Source organism: Syzygium oleosum, unplaced genomic scaffold, assembly GCF_021117445.2.
Source record: "Syzygium oleosum isolate NSW1041296 unplaced genomic scaffold, Sole_v2.1 Sole_v2.16, whole genome shotgun sequence".
NCBI classification, from domain to species: Eukaryota; Viridiplantae; Streptophyta; class Magnoliopsida; order Myrtales; family Myrtaceae; genus Syzygium; species Syzygium oleosum.
The window spans coordinates 2,006,501-2,030,869 of NW_026607500.1; the positions used below are offsets into that span (position 1 = coordinate 2,006,501).

The following is a 24,369-nucleotide window of genomic DNA, read 5'->3' on the forward strand; positions in this document are numbered from 1 at the left end:
TAATAATTCAAATACCACATTGAACAAATTAAAAATTCTGGGATGACATTGCACATTGAACCAAAATTTAGGAATTATTTGTGTCATTTTCCCATTGAATTTCTACTATTGTCATATTACAAAAGGATCTGAACTACACCAAGTCAAAAATAGAGATAAAAATTTCATGAAGATAGAATGTTATGGAAATAAGTCCGTGGGGTCCTGCAGTTGAATTGGGCAGATTTCGTGTTTGATTTCCGGTTAAACATGAATTGGGATCGGTGGCATCAATATTGCCAAACTGATCGAGGAGAGAGTCCAAGGACCAAGTTTGTGTTCTAAAGCTGACAACTTGGTCCTAGCGAGCGGTTTAGTGAAGATGTCTTTTGAGTTGTAGAGAGACAACACAAGGGAGTGATGATAGATCCCCCGGCAACATTGTCTCGGACGAAGTGATTATCGATCTTGATTTGTCCTGCTCCAGCATGAAAGACGGACATCTGCAGCCAAGTGCGACCGATCGGTATTCGGCCTAGGCCGAGCCGCGGCAGGCTGTTTCTTTGCCTCCGTGAGATTTTAATCGGACCCCAGAATCACACGGAAGCTTGAAATCGAACATTGCGTCTGGGGACAACCGACCAGCCAGCATAAATCACAAAAACATGTATCTAGAAATGAATGAAAGACTGGTAAATTGGCGTTTCATCTGGCATACAACTTCTGTACTGTGATTCGTTCCTAGTATGTGTTTTTTTTTGGTCTACTCGTTCCTAGTATGTTGAGAAAGCAAGTTGTATTACCTAACCTTACCTTCACAAGGATCTTAACATTCGGAATTGGGCATTGGAGCAGATGGAACGACGGTCGGCTAGTCAAGCTAATCCACATTTCGCAGTAGCGTTCTCCCATTCCATCTAATCTTGCTCTGAGATAATAGAACAGCAAAGGGACGATCCAGTAAACACCCATGAACGTCATTTGTGAATTTGAAGACTTCTTTGTGGTTTCTTTTTCTGCTAAGTAAGCCAGTGTTTTACTTAGAACTTTGTAAGTTCAGAGAATAGTTGCGTGAGTCAGCAACAGCACCAAGTTCCAGTTCCTACACGCCTCCACATGCTGAGGTAATCCTCTACAATCACCATGCTTTACATCATTCAGCCTATACAAAATGCCGGATGAATCTAGAAAAAAAGGCACCGCTATCAACATAAACACCAGCATCGTGTATTTTCAAATTCCTGGAAGACCATAGATGACAAATTGGAGCACACCCAGCAACTTTGAAGGCCCTAACATGTGGAGACATCCACTGCAACTTCACATTCGAGGATTCGGCATCCCTTTCTAGACCGCGTCTGCTATAATTTCGATGCCAAATATCTTTGGCTATCTCCAGTTTTGGAAGAAATGATCTCCACAAGCATTAGAGAGCACAAAATCATGCCAATTGAGTTGAACCACTTTAGCAGTTCTATCTGTCAGGAATAGGAAGTAGTATCATAGTAAATGTGTATGTTGATGGAGTAATATTCCGCAATCTTCAGTTTCCTATTTTGTAATAGTTGAACTTAGTTTACGTGCATTGTCAATGACAGTTTCTCTCCAATTCTCTCTCATTATTGCATGGTATTAGAGTCAGATTCTGCCTCATATTTATTTTGTGTCAGGCTTCCCATTCATCAATTTCATGTGACATTCTCAATTCAGTTTGCATGTGCAAAGGGTAACCAAATATCTCACATCACTGGTCTATGGAGTTTTAACGAACCTTATATTTCCTTCCACCTATTAGTTTAAACTTTTGGGTTGGACTATCATACTATCTTCGGCAAAAAGAGTGTTCACTATGGCCACCCAACTTATAACCGTGTTTAGAATGTTAGGAGTAAAACCAAAAGAGTTCGTGGCTAGAAACTTTTCTACCTTATATTCTTAAAACACTCCAGTCACTTCCAAGTGAGGACTTATGTGTAGGAGCAGCTAACCAGATCACTTTATCCTTCAACGCTGGGTTTGGATCAATAACACAACATGATGAAGCTTGAACAGAAATTAGGGGCTTTGATCTTGCTGCGGGGCACATCCAAGCACCTTTTTCTATCACAGTAGCCACTCTAGCCTAGAAAGACAGCTTAGCATAACAGACCCCTCTCAGTGGATGATTCTCCAGATGCCTCCAGGATGATCGCCATAGAAAAGTGTCCTTCCTGTCCCCTATTACATACTTAGTATGAGCTTTACAATCGCTCATCTTAAGTAGTTTTCTTTAAATGTAGAACATATTTTCAGGGGCTTTAATCTGCCAAAAAGTCCTGTCCTTTAGGAGATATTTTTTCACCCAAGCAATCCATAAAGATCCAGAATCAACAAGCAAGGTTCAGATCAGTTTCCTTGCAGCTCCTTCATTCCTTTCATAAGTTCTCTTTAACCCTAATCCAACTTCCTCCTTAGCAAACAGACATCTCCAATTTCACCTTTACAGCCCCTTGTTTTTTCATCAGAACCAGACCACTTAAAATTATTACAGCACTTATCAAGGTTCTTGATAACTTCTTGGGTAGGATGAACACCCCGCACCAATAGGAGACTGTTGTAAATTGCACAACTGATGAGTTGCAATATACCGGCAAAAGAGTCGTTTCGCACTATACCTCGGTATCCTGCTCAATATTCTATCAGTGAGGACTTTACGGTCCCTATCTGACAGCTTGCCTGAAATCAAACAAAGCCCCAAGTATCTAGCAGGTGAGTTCCCAATCTCATAACCACCCATTTCAACCATTTGTTGAAGCTGCGAGCTCCAAACCCCTGAAGTATAGATTTCAGTCTTCAGAGGGATTAATTTCAACCAAGACCTTTTGTCGAATGCCTGAAATATATTCATCACTTCCTGCAAAGCCTCCATTGTCCCATCTATTAGAATCTAGTACAAATGTGTTAGCTTAATATTGGAACACATGGAATGGTATCTCAATCTGCCCCTTCAGCAGCCTTTAAAATAATCTTGTAAAGCATGTCTATTAACATCACAAATAGATAAAGTGATGAAGTATTTCCTTACTAGAGACCTTTGCCACCTAGAAGTAGTTCTTAGAACCTCCATTGGAAAAAACAGAAAAATAAACAGTTGTAACACAGCTTCTCTAGTCCACTAAATAAATTCTGCAGGGAAGCCAAGAGCAGACGTAATGGTTATGGAGATTTGATGAGGAAGACTTTTGTTCACCATTTTGTCAGGGAAATTGGGGTATGAACAACATAAGATCTTTCAATCAAATTTGCTGATAAAAATGGCTATGGAGGTTTAGTAAGGAAGATAATCCTCTTTGAAAAAGGGTAGTTGTGCAAAGGGTGCAGTACATTTCCCGAGTCCACAAGGGTGGTAGAGTTGTAACACCCAAATTTTCACTTACCAAGGAATCCATGCTATTCACATCCCTCTCAATGTAGCGAATTCCGTTTCTTACGTCTATCCTCTGATCTCTCCAGACAGAAAGATCACAACTGATTTGTGCAATTATCCACAAGCACCAAACACTACTTCTATGGTTAAATCTACTTCTAGCGTTTCTTGCAGCAACAGTGCCGCATCATGCCCAAGACTGGACCTGGGTAGGCAAAAGACGACAAGCGCGCAGCTAGGGCATGGCCTAGTTTAGTGTCGGCTAGGGTTTCCAGTCAGGAAGTGATGAGATCGATCACTCAAGTGAAGTACAAAAACATTGATTTGATTAAAACCAATTTTCATTTTGAAAGATGGGAAAAAACCACCAAAAACCTCAAATTTTGTCATTTGTGACACATTTACCCCAAACTTTTTTTTATGACACCAAAAACCCCGAACTTTACTTTTTGTGACACATTTACCCCAATGTATTTAGTCCATGGGCATTTTCGTCTTTTTTGCTTTTTCTTTTTTTTTTCTTTTTTTCTTCCTTTCCGGCGAGGGGGGCCTCGCCGGCGTCGGGCGAGGGCTGCCCATCGCCGGATCCGGTGAGGGGGCCCTCGCCGGAGTCGAGCGAGGGCGGCCCTTGCCAGATCCGGCGAGGCGGCCCTCGCGGCTGTCGGCGAGGTTCGCCCTCGCCGGGCGAGCGAGGCGCCCTCGCCCGACTCGAGCGAGGTCGACCCTCGCCGCGTCGGCGAGGGTCGACCTCGCTCGAGTCGGCGAGGGCCGCCCTCGCTCGTCTAGGCGAGGGCGACCTTCGCGGCGTCGGGCGAGGTCCGCCTCGCCGGGTGAGCGAGGGTGGCCCTCGCCCGTCTCGGGCGAGGTCGACCCTCGCCGGTGTCGAGCGAGGTCGACCCTCGCCGGCGTCGAGCGAGGGCGGCCCTCGCCGCAGATCGGGCGGCCCTCACGGATCGGGCGAGGGTGACCCTCGCTCGACGCCGGCGAGGGTCGCCCTCGCCCGATCCGGGCGAGGGCCGCCCGACGCCCGAGGGTCGACCTCGCCGGATCGGGCGAGGGCCGACCTCGCCCGACTCGGCAAGGTTGAGCCGGATCAAGCTAGGGGGCCCTCGCCGGCGCCGAGCGAGGGCGGCCCTCGCCATCCGGCGAGGGCGGCCCTCGCCCGACTCGAGCGAGGTCGACCCTCGCCCGAGCGGCCCTCGCTCGACGCCGGCGAGGGTTGACCTCGCCAGACGGGCGAGGGCCGCCCTCGCTCGCCCGGCGAGGCGTACCTCGCCCGGACGTCGACGAGGGTCGCCCTTGCCCGGGCGAGCGAGGGCGGCCCTTGCTCGACTCGGGCGAGGTCGACCCTCGCCCAACGCGGCGAGGGTCGACCTCGCCGAGTCGGCGAGGGCCGCCCGACGCCGGCGCGAGGGTCGACCTCACCCGAGTCGGGCGAGGCCGCCCTCGCTCGCCCGGGCGAGGGCGAACCTCGCCGACGCCGGCGAGGGCCGCCCTCGCTCGACGCCGGCGAGGGCCCCCCTCGCCGGAAAGGAAAAAAAAAAGAAAAAGCAAAAAAGACGAAAATGCCCATGGACTAAATACATTTGGGTAAATGTGTCACAAAAAGCAAAGTTTGGGATTTTTGGTGTCACAAAAAAAAGTTCGGGATAAATGTGTCACATATGACAAAATTTGGGGTTTTTGGTGATTTTTTCCCTTGAAAGAAAGCAGGATATTAAAATAAAGGACGATAAACAATTAGTTTGCTTCAAATATGTTTCTTTTCTTGAGAAATATTTAAAAACTCCTTTTCCTAAGAAGATATAATGGAACCTTAGTTTTAGTAAGTTTTTGCTTCCAAGGAAAGGCGTGACTAATTTAAACTCTTTGCAAATTTCTTAGCTAAAGCAAGGGGTGCTAATGAAATTTATACGAGGTATAAAACTCTGTTTTGATTAAACAGAAAAGGAGCGTTGTGTCAAAAGCAAATGAAACATGCTAATGTTATAGGATTTGACTCATCGAGATACCACTAAGTCCATCTTAGAACAATCCTAGCACTTCGAATTATAATTAGGTCTTGATTAGATCATGCAGCAAGAGTAAACATAAATAAAGCAACCAAAATCAGAAATATCATGGAATAACCAGAAGTCCTACATCAAGGACGCGGAAGAGAGAAAAGGAAACGATACTATACATGATCCAAGTAAAAAGGGTTCCTTAGATTGTAGGAAGAGACCTACAAAAAGGTTCACTAAGCCATCCCAAAGAAACATCACTCCTTCATCTCGATCAACTCTGATGATGAAATGATAATAACAGCTGCGGTTGGGGAGCAGAGACAGACTCCGCTGAAGGGACATAAGCTGGTTCCAGTGGGGGAGCGAAGCGGTCGGAAGGGGAAGTACTAGTCGGCTCCTAGAATAAGGGGCCAAACGAAGTTTCCCCATAGAAGGTCCTCCAACTGAAAAAATCCCAAGCCACCCAATCTGTTCCTCCAAAGTCTATCCAAAGACAGGTGCAAATTCCCATGGATCACGGTATGCTATAGCAGTCTCATATCAAACCAGCCATCCATAAAACCGTTGCAACATCTTCGAACCTGATAAATGTTATGGATGAGTGAGGAAGCTCAGAAAGTGACTCCTCGAGGTTCGAGAATGGGAGATCCATCCACAAGTCCAAGCCATTTAAGAGTATGTTTGAAGTCTTTTATGCATAATATGAAAAATGCATGATCTGATGTCTAATATATATTTTTAGTAATGTCACCAACTCACATTAGAATGACATGACGTGTAACATTACATAAGCGTCAAAATAAAAGCACGAGAATTCAGGCACAAGAAAGCAAAATGAAAGATACTTTCTTGCAAATGAACCAGCCACATGCAATCATAATCATAAAAAACTTCATATTATGATAAAATCAAGTATGAAGTTTCATTAAAATGCCGTATCTGATAGCATGATCCATAAAACATAGTAGCTTTAAAAAACGATAGGCCATCAAGAACTAAACTAAAACATGTATGGATCAGTTCCTTTTAAGTTCTAAAAATGACCGGATAAGTCCCTCACTTTCACAAATCACATTAAAGTACCTGGCACTCTCTCTTCTTTGAAATTTGACTCCCATTCCTTATTCAGTTGGCTAACCTTTTTATCAGTTACAGAAACTGTTAAGGTACTTAAAAACAAAAGCTTTAAGTTCTAGAAGTCATATTCACAACCCACATCTACCAAAACTCCAAATCAGACCCGGCTTCATCATTTTAGATTGTTTGGGAAATAGCCATTACAAGTGCCATATTTTTCATACGGCGATCAGTGCTAATAACTTTTCAAGCGATTACTTGAGTGCTAGTATGGAAAAAGATTGATCACTTAGATGCTATCGACGATTTGAATGGCTGGGAAATCTGTCATGGCATTATTTTATTATAAGACGATTTACGTGACTCGCAGGAACAATCCAATCAGCAAAAACCACAAGAAACAATGCCCTTTTGGTACTATTAGTAAAAGAAAAAAGGAACAAAGACTAAACCCAACAAATCGCTGATACATTACATCAAACAAAATTGCTAAACCCAAAAAATCCAATAGAAGATAAAAGAAACCAAACTTAAAGAAAGGCTGAATCAAACAAAACAAATTAAAATACCCAAGAAATCAATTGAAACTAATGGAGGCAAAGAGTTGAAAATGTTCGAAGAGCGCATCAGAGTCAAGACCATGTCCACATGGATAATTTCTATCTCCAATCAGTTCAAAGTGAAGAAAAATGGTAACACATCATCTGCACTCAATCTCATTCTCCATAATATTCAAAATTAAAATGAATCAAAATGAAGAATAGTCAAGGCTAATGTAGACGAGCAACAATCATACTGCCAATCCAGACAAAAATGACAAATGAAACGATTTCTTGGCCACTTTTGGTTAGATTTGCCCTTGTTGTTCTTCGCAATGGAAGCACTTTTTATCTCAGATTCTCATTTCATGGACACGATCAGAGAGCTTAGAGATGGATGAATGAAAACTCGACCAACTGATTCAAAAGTACAACTAAAGCAACAACAGGAGAAACAAAACTCATCAGCACTTCCAGTGAATGCAGACACAGCGGATGAATTGGAATGTGGGCTTCGTCCACGTTAGACTTAAATTTCTATTAAAAAGCCATGTCAAAATCAAATTTCTTTAAAAAGATGCATAGGATAAATCGCTGGAATTTGTTGCCGGAGGCACTTAAGTAGTCGTTTTTCCACGGATATGGCACTCAAGTGATCGCTTGAAAAGTTTTTACACTAAAGTAAGTGCTATACGAAAGTTGTGGCACTTCTAATGTCCTTTTCCCTAAATAATTTCTCTTTAACTCCCTTTTCTTTTAGCAAAAGGACTTTTTTTAGGACTAAAAGACAACAAATTTACCGATCTAAAAGGTTCGGACAAGGGATGAACAGATCGAATGATTCTGGTTAGCAAAAATAGACCTGATTTTACCATGTAGTACCTCTAGCACTCCACACAACTTATTAATCTGTTTTCACCCTTTATTAGCTTCAAATAACATTTGAACAACCTAAAGATATAGCATGCCATGAACATAGCACATGTTTTTCCTTCAAGCGAACTCAACAGTGAGTTTTTGGGCAATACCATCATCGTTTGGTCTCATAGCCGTGCATGAGGTATACCACTTAAAATCAAACTACTTTTAATGAGTTGAAAAGGGTGAAGAAATGGCCAACGTCATCACCAAAAACTTGGAAAACTCTTCCTTTTTCAGTCATGTGGATTTTATGGCTAGAGAGGAACAAGAGCTAAATTAAGCTGGTTTGAAGTTATAATATTCTTTTTAGGTTTGTTTATTTTCTCTCATATCTCTTCTATGTTTTCTTTTGTTGTTACCTTATGATATACAGTGTACTCAGCATGTTTCTTCATTCTACTTTATTAAAGTACTTCTCTATGCAAACAGATACAAAAGGAGCCATCCTAATTCAACTAGCCAAGTAAACACCTTAACACCTGAATAATGTAACTTGCTTCGGCTGCCACTTTTATTTTTCGATTATACTAATGACATAAGGATATTGATTTGACAGCTTAATTCTACGAGCCTACTGATATTCTTCAACATTCAAATCTAAACAACTTGCTTTTTTGCTGTCAAAATGAGAGAAGAAAAGAACAGAAAAATGGCTGTTAAAGCATTCTTGGTGCTGTCACAGTAATTAGGAAAATCAGAAAGTAGGACTTACGACAATGGATAAAACCATGCTTTGCGTTAGAATTCTGAAGTTAACATAGCCTGCAATAAGACATATGAAGAACGATAATACAGCAGTTAAAAGAGTTGTCTCCTTTGATGGCACCAACTGTTGCTTACTCTATGAGACTTGTGCATATTACTCGTGCATATGTACTGCCAAATTCATTGCTAAAACAAACACGACCATATAGCAATGTCAAAATGCAAGTATCAGGCTGATGGCTCGGAACAGACATAACCATTCTCAGAATAATGATCTTATGACGGTCTGCAATTTATCATATTGGAAGAATGAGCATTACGAATATTTCATCTACCTATATGGTATGCAGAGATTGGCAACGAAACCAGAACATGTAGCAATGCCAAAATGGAAGTACCTGATTAGCTCCCTAACAGATATAACCATTCTTGCGAAGGAAGTCTCTTGACCTGATATCAGCCTGCAATTCGACATGTTACAAAAATGACTTCGATGAAATTTATCACCTACCTAAATGGTATGCAGATATTTGTCATCCTAGTGAAATAGCATACCATCCTTGTTGAAAATGAGTGGTTAAAGCACCATCAGGGGCCAAGACCACAGAAGTAACATGTGATAAGCTGATTCAGCACGATGCGTACTTAACAACAAATTTCTAGTGAAGTAGAGTCCTGGTACAAGAAGCAAACAAAACACAAACTGGTTTGAGTTTTAACATCAATTAGATTACCTGTCGCACTGGCTCTGGGACCCGATATTTGCAAGTCATCCCAACAACTTTGGCAGCAGTTTGAAGGGATATACGGTGTCCAATCGACACAAATATAGGCTTTGACGTATTCCATGTTGATCGCATCGCCTGTAAAGAATAAATTTACTTGAAGTGAAACTTCTAAAAGCCAATAAACAAGATAAAAATATCCTGAGAAGCTATCCATTGACACCACCTTTTTGGTTTCCCTATCAAGCATAACATGCTATCTGCCTCTTGCTTCAGAACATCACAACTATGTCTTGGATATATCACAAAGATATATCAGCGTGGCTCATGAAAAACTGTATATGGTTTCAAGGGGAATTCCATCCAACAAGATGAGTTAATGGGCTCAAACTTTGGATTCCCATCTCCTCATATCCTGGTATAAGGCACTAAACTTCTACTGGGTATCCAACATCAATTTGTATATACGCAATGATTGAAGTTATCATCCACCTTGCAAACTATGGTTTGGGAGAAACCAATCAGTTTTTTTCAAAATTCTTAGCATGATCTTCCTTCCATCTTATTTCTCCCAATATCATAGATCTTCATAATCATAAGCAATTACAATCCAATATTACAATGAGCCAACTTCCTATGATGTCTCAAGTATGACTGCTTGGAAATACAGGTTCCATTTGAACAACCTCATAACTACTCAAGTAAAAAAGAATGAATACTTCCTCTTCAAAAAGCCAGTACCGCATTTATGGTGAAAATTGAGATGAGACATCATAAAAGACACGAAGAGCAATTGGATTTCATCATGGGAACCAACATGAGGTGTTTGACATACGTCTTGGGGAGCACAGTCAACTGGATCATCATTCTAGTCATGACAACTGCTGAGAACTTCTAGTGGCAAGAACTTCTGATGGCATCACTCAGTACACGTGTTGGATTATACGAGTATATGATGAACAAGGAAATCAAGGAGAAATTTCATTAACCATGGGAAGCTATAGTATTTTTCACCATTACTGTCTGCATATGTCTTTTTCTTTTTTCAGTTTGTATGTAAAGTACTCGTATTTCCAGTGGCAGCTTCAAAGCACATTAGGGATTGCACTTACAAAATTAGAAACTGCCTCAAGCAAATCCAAAAACTCAAGCCGAAATCCTTACCACACCCCATATGCGCCCAGAGGATCCAGTCAAAGTGAGAAGATCTTTAGATAAGTTATCCTTGGCTGCTAGAAGCTGCTTCACTCCAGATAGAGTCAGACCATCCACATGATGCAACTGATATAAACCATACATAGATTTATTCTTAAATATTTGCTTAGGAAGATGATAACGAATTGAGCCAAAACTTGAGTCTAGAAAGATCATGTGAGATCCTAGTTCTTTTCTAAACACGTAATATTAGGAGATAAGAAGTAGACAGAGTGTTCATAGAAGTCAAAACTGAGAGTTCTCATCCTTGGAGATGTGATGTTCAAGTAGACTAGTATAGTTAGCATCGACTTAGTACCAACAACACAAGATTCCATGCTGGATGTGGTTATACTCACATTTTTTCCAATACCGATAGTAGGGAGATCAGCTAGAACACCAAGATGGCAGGCTAGTCCAAAACCTACCAAAACAAAGCTTTTGGTTTAAGTCATCATAGTTACAAAGGATATATTATGATAACATAGCTTGACAAACCGGTTAACAAAGCTTAAAAAGAAAAACCAAGTATCTTGCTTGATCAAACACAATGAAACATGTCAAACAAAATGCAAATCATAATCTTTCATCATAGCAATGTCATTCTATTTTTTGAACTTATGTCATTCTATTGACAAGGAAAGGTTTACACAAACGGATTAATGTAGGATGGTGAGTCCCACAACAAAGGATAAATCTTTGGTCTTTGTACGCAAAGCTTCCTGAGCATCACACCTAGGGTTTCTTAAGCATCAAACCTTGAGAAAATTTGCATGACACAATCCCAAAGCACAAAAATTGCCAAATACAATTGATCCTCAATTCTATTGAAAAGAAAGAACTACAACTAGTCAAAGTAGGAATTCTAATATCGTAATAAAACTAGGAAACACGTATATCCACTATCAACTAGGAAAAGGAATTAAATCCAATTCCAACTAGGGAAAGAAAACTTATTAGAATCCTAATAGACTCCAAACATTTAACGGAAGATTCCTAATTAATCAAAGTAAAAAACAACTAATCTTCATTTGGCACACCTTTTGTAAGTTTTCAAAGGTCGTGGCCATAGCTCTCCATCACCAATTCGGTTCCTTTATTCATGGTTAGTGTATATATGTACCTAGAATACTTCTTGTTCAAGGAAAATATACATCCCTTGCCAGTCTACCTAGAATCAGTGAACTCGAGCAATTGGGTAATGCGATAGCATGCTTTGAAAATTAATTAGACACTATTTCAACATATTATGTGCAAAAGGCTGTAAAAACCAAAGTCTTTATACACGAATTGACATAAAATTTACATATGCAGATAATGCACATTTATACATTGAGTTTCGGGTGTTTCGGGTTAAAACAAATTTAAAGTGCTTCTGTTGCAAAATTTAGATGAAGCAAAAGGCAAAATTTAAAAGTCTATCTAGACACTCCTATACACAAACTGGCAGCATGCAACTACTCCAAAAAAGTTAAGACACCTGAAAAGAAAATGAGACATTAATAGATAAGGGGTTCTCCTGGAAATCAAGAAAAATCATAGGACCCTTTCTAAAAGAAGAAACCATCAGACTCAATAAATAATTGAAAAAAAAAAAACAGAGAACTCGTGGCTCGTTGCTAGTAAAATTGATCATAAAGGACAATGCAGAAACTCCACAGTTCCGGGTGGTCAGTAGCAATTTTCCTTAATACCAGTCCCTAATACTTGTTATGATTAACTAATTACAGAAGCAAAGAAAGGTTGTGTGAGCCTTAACACTTGCCTCGAGGATGAAGTAGCCCATTTCCATCCACCATTATCAACTGTTGAAGTTAACATGTCAAAGAAAATTCAGAGATGTTAAAATGAGAAGGAAAGAACAGTGATCATCACGACCTACTACTATTCAATAACTAGCATGAGGTTTGAATGGAAAGGTAATGATCTCAAACCAGCCAGTCACAACGCAGCAGAAAATCATGGGTACAGCATTCACCTGTGGACAGATATCCGTCGCACTGCTTTTGACCTTCTCCAGAAGTCCCAGAAGAACAGGGGCCTAACAAGGAACAGACAATGACGAATGATCAAAGATCGAATTGTACATATACACAGGTTTCATTCGAAAATGACCCAACATCCAGAACCCCAGAAGCAGCTCGAAATCCGAATCACCTCTCTGAAAGCGAGGAAGCCAGGGACGTAAGGGACCTCGAGCCGGACGACATCGAAGTCCTCGTACACGACCCGCAGCGTCGAGAGGTCCAGGACGACGAGCGTGGCGCAGGCCAGCGATCCGTCGTCCCCGGCGAAGCTCAGGTCGACGCCGCCGACGTACTTCAGCGCCTCCCCCGATCCCGCCGCCGCCCCGCCTCCTCCCGGCAGCTCCCAGGGGAAGTCGTCGCGCTCGATCAGCCTCCGGCGGAGCAGGTCCTGGGCCCTGAGAGAGAGAGAGAGAGAGAGAGAGAGAGAGAGACGGGCTCGCGATGAGAATCGGCCGGAAATCTTGCCGGGACGACGGGGGAAGGACGCCGATCGCCGACGTCCTTGGGAACCTACTCGATCCACCGGCTCAGCTGTGCAGGAGAGGAAGAAGGAGGAGGAGGCGGTGGGTTAGAGGAGGAGGATGCTGCTGCTGCTGCTTCGTCTTCTTCGCTTGCGATCGCCTCCATCGGAGCACGACGGGAGCTGGAAGGAAGCGGCGATCGGCGGACGAGGGAAGGCGCGAGCGTTGCTGGTCGGAGCATGTACGCACCATCTCTCTCTCTCGAGGACGAGCTCGTTCCAACGAATATATTGATCGGTCACTTTTTTCTTTTCAGGAGAAGATAAGGCAAATAGTCCTGCACTTTGATCATACCTTTGGACAATTTCATTTTAAATTAATTTTTTTACCACGAAAAATCCAAATCCGTATATACGTGACAATTTTACTTTCTTAATTTCTGTTAAATTTTACCGTCAAACTTCTGAATTAGATGACACGCGGCAGTTGACGGGTGTACCAGTTTGGGGTTTTACCTTCGTCTGTCATAGGTTTACCATTTTGTGATTTTTCGTGATACTAATCGAATTTAACGAAGGGTAAATTTATCATAAACGTACAAATTTAGGGCTGTAAAATCTGTCATATGTCTACCAGTTTTGGATTTTTGGCAGTCAAAAAATTAGTTTAAGATAAATTTATCACAACTGTATCAATTTGAAGTTTTCGTGGTATTAACTGTTTGTTTAATATGATCCATGAACTGTAACGCAATATGGAATGTAATTCATGAAATTTCAATTAACTTTTAATGCATGTTCATTTTTATAAAAATATTTTTTAAATTATTTAGTTTTTTTGTTAAATATGAGCTTAATTTGAAAAATAATCTCCATAGCATCTCTCTCAGCCAAGAAAAGATGAACAAATCCTCACATTGATCCGGCAAAACACACGCCCCATTTGTCCCCCCGAGTCCCCCATCTCCATCGTCTCTATTCTGTAGGCTCCCTTCTCTTCTTGTCCTTTCATTTTCTGCTTCAGTCTGTTTTTCACCGTGACCGTCGCTCGCCACCGTGCCCATCGGGCATCACCGCTGCCATCCATTGTTCCGCGGCCACCATGAAGCCATCACTAGTCAAATAAGCCACCACCACGGCGCCTCTCTCTCTCTCTCTGGATCTCGAAGGAGTTTAGTGACAATGAGCCATATCTGGCTCAATCGAAGAGTCCGGACCCAAACACACTACTCCGATGCAGGACTTGATGCCGCACCCGAAGGGGTTCATTCTCTTCCTTAGTTCTGCCTTTGGTAATTTTCACCTCCCCATAAATTTTAGGCTTTTGACTTGTTTAAATAATAATGCCATTATAGGTAGGGTGTCAACGGTATGGTTCGATTCGGATTTTTAGGAGAATTGAACCGAATTGTTTTGGATGTACACTTGCTCCGAACCGAAAAAAGTGACACGAACCAGATATGATTACGAATTGAAAATACGGTTCGGTTTGGTTTGGTCTCGCACTACAACAGGAAGCCGACCATCACCTCCTGGGAGATCTTGATGGATGTCCAGCTTGTACTCCCTGGCGAGCTCACCAAGCACGCCGTGGAGGGCATCAAGGGGTGACCGAGTTCATCGGCTCGGTGAAATTTGTGTTTTCACTTTTTGGGAGTAAGGAAATATTGTGAGGGAAGAAAGAGAGAATAAAGCAGAAAAGGGAAAGAGAGAGAGAGAGGGGGATAGAGGTAGACAGAGAATAAAGTAGAAAGTGAGAAAGAGAGAGAGAGGGAAAGGTAAGGGTATGTTTGGTAAATTGCTAAATAATAACCGATTCTATTCTTTTGTTCTCGAAAACAAAAAAAAAAACAGAAATCTGTTTGGTAAATATTTTGTTCCCAGGCACAAATTTGTTCCCAGAATCAGTTTTTGAAAAGAATAAAGAATAAAAAAAATTTGATTATTGATTCTGGGAACAAGAAGCAGAAATAAAAGAATTTTTTTTTTCTTCTTTCCTTCCTTCCTGTGGTAGGTTCTTCTTCTTTCCTGGCCTGTGGCCGGCAGCCAGCGAGGGGGTCGCAGCCCTCGTTGGGGAGGGCCGCCCTCAAGGCTCGTGGCCTGGGCGAAGGCCGCCGTCGCCGAATCTGGCGAGGGCGGCGAAGAGGGTCCAGCCCTCGCCTAGGCTGCGAGCCTCGACGACGGCCCTCGCCCGAGCAAGGCTGGTGAGAGCTGCCATTGCTGTTCGCGGCCTGGGGAAGGTTTGATGTTATTTTCACTACCTCCCTCTTACAAGAATTTTAGAGAGATCATGATTGTTAGTTAATAGGGGAAGGTTTGTTGAGATAAGCGATGGTGGTAGAAGCAGGTCAAAATCAAAGCATAAGGATCCAACTTGCAACTACTGTAATCTAAGGGGCATATCAAGTTTGAAATTGAAGGCAAAACAGCAAAGAGAAAATAATTTGAATAAGCAAAATCAATGGAATACTAATCGGCAAAACAATCAGAACGACCGGAATAGATAAAATCAATGAAATGGAAATTCCGCTCAAGTTGGTGTTGCTGAAGAAGAGAATGAAGATTGGTTATTGGTTGTAGACGATAAAGATAAATTTAGTGATTGTTGGATTCTTGATTCAGGTTGTTCATATCATATGTGTTCTAATCATGATTGGTTCTCCACGTATAAGGGATATAATGGTGAAGTTATTCTAATGGGAAATAACGCTAAAAGCAAAGCAGTTGGGATTGGGATTATCAACATTAAGATGCATGACGGCGTGATCAAAACCTCGGAAAATGTTAGACACTTTCCTAATTTGATGAAGAACCTCATCTCTTTAGATACACTTAATGCTAACGGTTGTAGGTTTACGGTTGAAGGTGAAGTTATGAAAATTATGAGAAGTTCACTTTTGTTAATGAAATGATTGAAAACTGGCACTTTGTATCAGTTGCAAGGTACTACGGTTACTAGTTCGCTACAGTCTCATTCGCCATGACAGAATCAGACAACACTAAATTATGACATATGAGATTAGGTCATATGAATATTAGAGGGATGGATGTGTTGAGTAAGAGAGGTATTCTGTGTGGTCAGAAAATTGAAAAACTGGATTTTTATGAGCATTGTGTTTTCGGGAAACAGAAAAGGGTCAATTTCAAAACATGAATTCACACAACAAAGGGCACTTTGGATTGTATTCATTGTGATCTTTGGGGTCCTGCAAAAGTTCCTTCAAAAGTCCTTGGTTCAAGTTATCTACTAACTTTCATTAATGATTTTTTAAGGAAAGTTTGGGTCTATTTTTTAAAATAAAAGAGTGATGTTTTTGTTACATTTAAGTAATGGAAAACATTGATCGAGAAGTAGACCAGTAAAAAAATCAAGAGGCTAAGAACAGATAATGGGTTGGAATTTTATTGAGGCGAGTTTAATGAATTCAGCAAAAATGAAGGCATTGCGAGGCATTATACTACAATGAATATACCACAACCGAATGGTATTGCATAATGCATGAACAAAACCTTTTTAGAAATGACAAGGTGCATGTTGTCTAATGCTGGTTTGGGCAAAGAGTTGTGAGCTGGGGCAGTCAATACAGTTTGCTGGTTGGTAAGTCGTTCTCCTTGCACATCTATTGAGTGCAAGACATCTGAGGAGTTATGATCAGGTAAACCTATTGATTATTCTTATTTTCAAGTATTTATATGTCTAACATATGGGGGAAACTAGAACCTAGAGCAAAGAAATACAATTTTCTTGATTATACTTATGGTGTAAAGGGTTAGAGACTTTGGTCTATTGATTCATCTAAGATTATCATTAGCAAAGGTATTACTTTCGATGAGTCTGCTATGCTCTATCCTATTAAGGAATCGTCTTTTCATGACAATGAAAATCTAGAAAGTGCTGTGGAGAAGGTGGAGCTTGAAGTAATTTCTTTGCAACCAGTTCAATAGTCTACTAATAATATTGAGATTGAAGAACCTGAAGAGGAGCAATATTCTATTGAAGGATAGTGAAGCCTCCACAGAAATTTGGGTACTCAGATTTTGTTACTTATAGTCTTTTAGTCGCAAAGTTAGTAGAGTGAGTCTTAAACCTATAAGAAAACTGTCTCTTCAAAAGATTCAGCAAAGTAGTCAATTACTATGAATGAAGAGATGAAATCTCTTGAAAAGAATAAGACTTGGGAGCTTATCAAGCTACCAAAAGGAAAAAAAATTGTATGTTGCAAATGGATTTTAAAACGAAAAGAAGGTATCCTAGAGTTGAAAGTATTAGGTTCAAAGCTCGTCTACTTGTTAAAGGCTATAGTTAGATTGAGGGAGTTGATTTTAATAATGTGTTTTCACCTGTCATTAAACATAACTCAATTCAGATTTTCTTGCATTAGTTGTTATGTATGATTTAAAGTTGGAATAACTCGATGTTAAACAACTTTCTTGTATGGTAGGCTTGAAGAGAAAATCTATATGGGTCAACTAGAGGGTTTTCAGTTTAAAGGTAAGGAAGATCATGTTGGTCAATTGAAGAAGTCTATATACGGCTTGAAGTAATCACCGAGAGAGTGGTACAAAATGTTAGATTCATTTATGGTGCAACTTGGCTATTGTAGAAGCAAATATGATAGTTGTGTATATTTGTGCAAACTTCCAAATGGTTCTTTCATTTATCTTTTATTATATGTTGATGACATGTTGATTGCAACAAAAGATAAATCTGATATACAGAATTTATGTCCACATACAAATGAAGAGATAAATATATGTCACATATTTCATACTCTAATGCAGTTGGTAGCCTAATGTATACCATGGTTTACACTTGACTTGACATTCACATGCCGTTAGCGTGGTAAGTAGGTATTTATTATGCCCATGCAAAGTTCACTAGCAAGCTATGAAGTGGATTTTGAAATATTTAAAAGGGTACTTCTGATTTTTGTTTAGAGTTTGGGGAAACTAGTGATACTTTTACATGATATATTGATTCTGATTATGCCGGTGACCTTGATAAGAGGAGGTCTTTAACCGGGTATATTTTTATTATTAGAGGTTGTGCAGTCAATTGGAAAGATACTTTACAACATACGGTTGCTTTGTTTACTACAGAGACAAAATATATGGCCATTACAGAGACAGTTAAAGATGCTATATGTTTAAGAGGCTTATTTGGAGAGCTCAGTGTGGATCATGGTGTGAATTTTGTCCACTGTGATAGTCAGAGTGCTATACATTTTACTAAAGATTAGATATATCATGAGAGGACAAAGTATATTGATGTGTGGTATTATTTTATTCGAGACATTCTAGCTTATAGCTATAGCAAAGTCTTGAAAATTGGTAGAGGAACAATCCATCTGATATGTTGACCAAACCCTTGCCTATTGCCGAATTCAAGTGTTGCTTGGATTTGGTTAATGTTTACTGCAACTAAGTTTTACTTTAGTAGGAGGAGAAGATTGTTTGATGCTTATATCTATTTGAGGAATTCAAGCCAAGGTGGGGATATGTGGAGCATGTTATGACCAAATTGAGTTTTGATACCCGTATTGAAATTTGTGGCAACCTAATTTGAGAAAAATAAATGTAGATTTAGGCTCCATTTGTTTCGAGGAAAACATTTTTCGAGAAATCATTTTCCTCATTTTCCGGCGTTTGGTTTGCTTATGAAAATGAGCCAATGGAAAATGTTTTCCTAGTCAACGAAAAATGTTTTATACCAAATCTTAAATTCAAGAAAATGATTTCCTCTTTAAAAAATCAGAAATCATTTTTCAAAATATGATTAAGCATCAGTGGTTGGGTACATGAACACCAACGCCCTTGGCAATGGAGTAAGGTCCCCAGCGCCCAAGCCCGGATCCATCGAGGCTTGGCCCAAGTCCATCTAGGCTGCACTCGGGTGTATCGAGGCTAGGCCTAGGACACCAGTGCCTATGCCTAGGATGCCAGGCCCGGTGATATCGAGGCTGAGCCTAGGTCCTCAACTCTCGTGCATGGGTCCTCGACGTCCATGCTTGAGTCCATCGAGACCAAAATTTTTTTTTTTTCCTTCTTCTACTGTCGGTTGCCAGGCCTTGCCCGAGGCTGATGGGTCCTCAATGTTTGTGCTCGTGCATGGGTCCTCAATGTTTGTGCTCAAGTCCATCGAAACCAAAATTTTTTAATTTTTTTCTTTTTCCTTCTTCCTTTGTCGGTCGCCAAGCCTCGGCGATGGCCGGCCTCGGGTGAGGCTTGACCTCGCTCGCCTTGGGGCTAGCAAGTGGCCCTCACCTGTGATCTATTGCTGGCTGTCACCTAGGCTCTGCGACCGATGAAGGAAGAAGGAAAAAGAAAAAGAAAAAAGAAGAAAATTAAAAAATTAGTTAAAAAATTTACAAAAAAATGTCCACTTCAGCGGCCGTGCCATGTAGGATAGCTGGTATCTACGTTGGAAATTTCCGACCAAATGAAATTTTCCTTATCAAATGACGAAAAATATTGTCATGACTTTTTGGAAAACATTTTAAGAAATGTCACATTATTCGCAAAAAAAAAAATGGAGCCTTAGAGTTGGTAGCATAGGGCTTAGAAGAGTCGTAAGGTTATTAGTCCTACTGTATATATATTGTTTTTCTCAAGTTATTAGGTTTGAAGTAGAGACTAGAAGAGTCTTAAGGTTTTTGAGACACCTTTTGTGATCTTTGAATTTCCATAATAGATTTTGCTTCTCCTCTCCCCGTTATTTTTCTACAACAGTTTTCCACATAAATCTGTGTGTTCTTTTACTCTTATTAGTTTTAATTTCGTTATAGTTTCCGCATTGGTCATAATAATCGCATATATCGTACTATCTTTGTTAAACAGAAAATATTGTTTTCTTGAGCGTGTCGTTCAAGCAAGCTCAATGCAATCAAACAAGCTCTGCTGGAAAATGATATCTAGGTGAAATCACCTTCGAATATTCACTCAACTTCAATGAAGTATCCAGTAGGACAAGTTTTCATGTTGTACTTGTGAGAAAGAGCATTGCAAAGGACGGGATAATGGCAATAAAAGCAATTGGTCTCGCAATAATAGGAAGTATCTGCTGCTTACATCCGAGTTTGTAGCACGTTTTTTGTGGGATGAGACCTGTCTTGGGACAACATGGACCCCATTGTAAGAGAAGAACATCAAACAACTAACGCTATTATCGAGCAACGGTTGGGGTCGATCCCAACTTCTATCTGAGTATGCGGAACGAGATTTTGAAAAGAAGTTTGCCCATCAAACTTTTATTGAAATACAGGGTCACCCTGTCAAAGCGTCATCAAAATCCCCAGAAAAGCATAGCCGTACTATCAAATCACTGATCATGTTCTTACCTCTTATTTTTGTGGAGCATCGAATGTTCGATTGCAATTAGATTACAAGGTTCAAGATGGCTATGTAATTATTTGACGAGAGAATGCGACAATGGGGCTTCTTACTTGATGTTCCCCATCAGCCCATGTTAGAGAAGCAGAAAGGATGTCTCTGTCCAGCTTCCCTTCAACCATTACCCCGAAAGCCAGTTTCTGTCCATTACTTGAGAAAGACTAGTTACTGGGTATAACTTTGATTTTGATCCCATGTGGAGCTTCAACAACAGAGGTGTACGTTGATGTAGGTGACCCGACATTTGTCACGAGCCTCGTAAAGGCGCGGTTAAAGGCCCTCGTTGCAGTACAAAGTGCAAATGATGGATAATTCAGGTCCCAAGCTGCTGTTCCATTGTTTGATCCTGAGCAAGTGTTATTATCACCTCTGACCCGTCACAATTTTTCCGTGCTGTAATTCTGTCCGCATAAGAAGTTGACATAATCAGTTTCATTGGCATCGTACGACAAGCCAGGATCTGGCGATTGAACGGGATGAAGGTGGCCTGCCCCATATGCGAATTCGGCTTCAAAGTTGATGTCCGCACTCATGGGAAGAGCTAGAAATTATCAAGAAATGAAAGTGAATCGGGCCCGATATATGTCCATATTGTGAAATATGAAAAATTGTGAGCTTCCTGGAATTCTTGGTGTTCTTTGCACAATGCCGTTAGAAACATTACTTACTAGACCTGCATTCTAACAAATGTCTGTTATTGATCCTAATTTTCATCAATGACAAAATGATGGTATCGTCCTCAAACCAGATTAGTCGATGCACTCACATCAGATCATTCATTGAGTACTCAACACATTAGATGATGCTACTTTTCAAATGGTGTGGCATTCGACCAGAGAGATAAATAGCTTTTCATGCATCTTTTTATAACACATTTTCCTCCGTTCTACTTCAAAATTGTCAATCTGGCCATAAGAAAATCGAATACAGTCAACAATATAATGAACATTACCAGTGGTCATAAGAGCAGATTTAATAGCAGTAGGAGACCATGAGGGGTGGAATGACTTAATGTAAGCCGCAATTGCAGTTGCATGTGGACATGCCATTGATGTCCCTGATATAATGTTGTAGGGTACATATCTGACATCTCCTTGAACCTGCGAAGCCGGATTGACCAAAGACCATGCAGCCAAAATATGAACTCCAGGGCTGCCAAATCTAGCTGTAATTAACAAGATATCACATATTATTGTTATAGGAATACCATATAGGTTCAATGTTGGTTCATACAACTCTCCATTCACAATCTTGTAGACGAATATGACATGTAAAATTACCCTAAGAATATCAGGTGTAACTGGGTTTGGACCTCTTGATGAAAAGGACACCACGTAGGGTGCAAGCTCAACGGGTCCCTCATAGCTCCTGCATATGGTCGCCGTTGGGCTGCTAAGAGAGTTTTCAAACAATTTAGTGCCCACGCCATTGCCATAATTGGATCACCTGAAGCTTTTTTGTGCGAAAGGCGAAAAAGAGAAAAGAAAAGAAAAGGAATTAGAAAAAAAGAAGACCTGGTGTTGCTCATGTACAAGTAGAAATCGTTGCCGGCCTTTGGGTCTAGGTAAGATGTGGATATGGGGAAAGAGTTGGCACTTTCTTTGGGTCCATAGTCTTGCAGCAAAGCACCAATAGCACCAGCAAAGAATGGTCCTCTATTCTCGAGCATCACAGAACACAATTTTGCCCTTCACCAAGTTGGGGTCCAATTTTCCCAGAGAGCATTTTCTTCAGATAAAAACTCAAGCCTTTAGTTTGTTTAGCATCCCTAAAAAAATTTAGTGACTTGATTGCAAGATGCACGAAAATTAGTGACCGCTGGCGGAATTTACTATAGTCTTCGGTGGTCAGTAAATTACCTGGATATGGACGCATCGAATCCAGTAGACACATTGGGAGCATAGCCCCCATAAATCAATGGATAAACCATACTTTTGAGATCAAAGGTGTTTATGGAGATTCCCTGCCAATTCGATTTACTGTACCACATGTTAGGTACATAGAAAACAAATCTTTTACATCTACTACTTAGGAGAAATCTTGTACATCCTAATTTATGGACGATATGGTAATCAGAACTAATCATGGTGGAATAATTGCATGGGAACCGGTGCTTTCCAAAGGGGACCATTGTGAGTGTTGTAAAAATAAATGGCTTCGAATCAAAAGAGCAATCAAGTCGGATTTTGAGACGTGATATCACTTTCCTTAAAGATTTATTTGCCCCACAATGTTGCTAATGGTCACCGGCAAAAATCCTCCGGGATACAACAAAGTCTCAAAATGAGAATACTAGATAGCAATTCTAGTATTTCTCCAGGGTCTCTCTAGGAAAAAATTGAAAATGATGGCTGTAGTTTTCGAAAGAAGACTTGAAAAATTGATTTTTTTTTCCTTCTTGCCAAAAATTGACATATATAGAAATCGGTCTTAAAGAACATAGGCAACTCTTCACAAAAGGTTGCAAAGCTAACAAGGATATTCCTTCGGAAGAAGTTGCAAACTGAACAAATACAACCCTTCGGGAAAGATTGAATACTGAACAAGTATAATCTCCAAAAGTTGTCTTGAAAAGATACATGTAAAATTCGGAATAAAATAAAATAAAAATATATATAAAGGGATTAGTGCCACAATCGCGCACCCGCATGCGGGTATTGTGTGGACTAGCACACACCCCATTGTCTTCACTCTAAGGAGCAAGAAGATATTCACAGTTATAAAGTGGCCCACTTTCTCAAAACTTTTCTATGTGGGACAAAGGAAAGAGCATTATTTTGTTTGTTTTATAAACAAACATCCAACAGTGAGTCCCACATATTTTACGGCACAACCCGCGTTGAAGTACACGCCTCGGGAGAGAGAGAGAGAGAGAGAGAGAGAGAGAGAGAGAGAGAGAGAGAGAGAGAGAGAGAGAGAGAGAGAGAGAGAGAGAGAGAGAGAGAGGTAATAATATTTTATTTGAAATCAGTCGAGAGAGGTAACAATCTTTTATTCGAAATAAGGCATACATGTGGTATGTAGTCTAGTTATGTGTGTCTAGAGCAACCACTTATGGAAATAAGATTAATTTTACAAGTCTCATAATTCAATTATTTTGTGTAACTTATGACAGATTCATTTAGTTGTTGTCGTACCAAAACTGCGCTTGGAGGTAGTCAACAACCTTCTTGTCCACTTGGAAGGCCTTGGTGAGAACTTCAACGGAAATGGGTGGCTTCGCTCCAAAAACATTATTAGCAATGACAATGAGTCCTGGGTTCTGGCTGCTAAGACCGGAAAAGGCCAGTGCATACGTGTTTCCGATATTCAACTGGAAGTGAATGAGACCAATAGGGAACACAAACACGTCCCCCTTGTACAGGACTTTGGTGAAGAGTTTGTTGTTTAATTGGTTGGACGTGACAAAGCCAACAAGTAGCGTACCCTCCACCACGACCAGAACCTCGGTGCCACGAGGGTGAGTGTGGGGAGGATTTAGGCCGCCAGGAGCGAAGTCAATGCGAGCCATGGATATTCCAAGAGTGTTGAGTCCTGGAAATTGGTCGACAAAAGCCTGTGTGACTTTTGATCCGAGCGGATTCGATGTGTTTCCAGGCGTTCTGAACCCCATAAAGAGGAAATCATCAGCCGTGGTTTCTTTTGGGTCCTTGCAGAACTTTCCATTCACAAATACTGCATAAGAAAAAAAATTGGTGTTTCAGTTTCGACATCATAAGCCAGAAATGAAATACATGACTAATGCAAGAATTGAGGAACCAACCTCCAGATTCCATATCATTGGTTCCCACGCATATGTCCTGAAGAGGACTCGGGTCGTAAGCTAAAGCAGCGACAGTTGCTAAAGCCAAGATGAGAAAGCTAATGGGAAGAAACTTCATTGTGGTTGTGAACAGGAGTTGGGGCCTTGATCGCGAGTTCTAATCCTTGCACAGACTAGT

General features: G+C 40.8%; 2 protein-coding genes and 1 non-coding gene across 6 annotated transcripts; all 3 read right to left on the reverse strand.

Moving 5' to 3' along the window:
- Positions 1–5,480: 5,480 nt before the first annotated feature.
- LOC115689462 (uncharacterized) lies at positions 5,481–13,350 on the reverse strand. 4 transcript variants are annotated; one of them, XR_004006703.2, is made up of 10 exons: positions 13,094–13,339; positions 12,710–12,974; positions 12,531–12,593; positions 12,318–12,357; positions 10,912–10,976; positions 10,523–10,639; positions 9,368–9,496; positions 9,032–9,094; positions 8,641–8,690; positions 5,481–5,972 (listed from the first exon to the last, which is right to left on the reverse strand). XR_004006703.2 is itself a non-coding variant. In XM_056318642.1 (9 exons), exons 1-9 carry the CDS (start codon positions 13,279–13,281, stop codon positions 5,927–5,929), a joined length of 1,026 nt encoding a protein of 341 aa, XP_056174617.1. In that variant the 5' UTR covers positions 13,282–13,345; the 3' UTR covers positions 5,481–5,926. The 4 variants fall into 4 exon arrangements, 3 of the variants coding, with proteins under 3 accessions (XP_056174617.1, XP_030471364.1, XP_056174618.1); XM_056318642.1 differs by lacking the exon at positions 8,641–8,690 and having other exon boundaries at positions 9,032–9,144; positions 13,094–13,345; XM_030615504.2 differs by lacking the exon at positions 8,641–8,690 and having other exon boundaries at positions 13,094–13,340.
- On the reverse strand, positions 7,242–7,380 carry LOC115689487 (small nucleolar RNA snoR111). Its single transcript, XR_004006710.1, has one exon. It is a non-coding gene; the product is annotated as a small nucleolar RNA snoR111 (small nucleolar RNA).
- A 10,130-nt stretch (positions 13,351–23,480) lies between the features above and the next one.
- On the reverse strand, positions 23,481–24,369 carry LOC115689464 (germin-like protein subfamily 1 member 7). The gene is made up of 2 exons (XM_030615506.2): positions 24,192–24,369; positions 23,481–24,103 (listed from the first exon to the last, which is right to left on the reverse strand). Exons 1-2 carry the CDS (start codon positions 24,307–24,309, stop codon positions 23,550–23,552), a joined length of 672 nt encoding a protein of 223 aa, XP_030471366.1. The 5' UTR covers positions 24,310–24,369; the 3' UTR covers positions 23,481–23,549.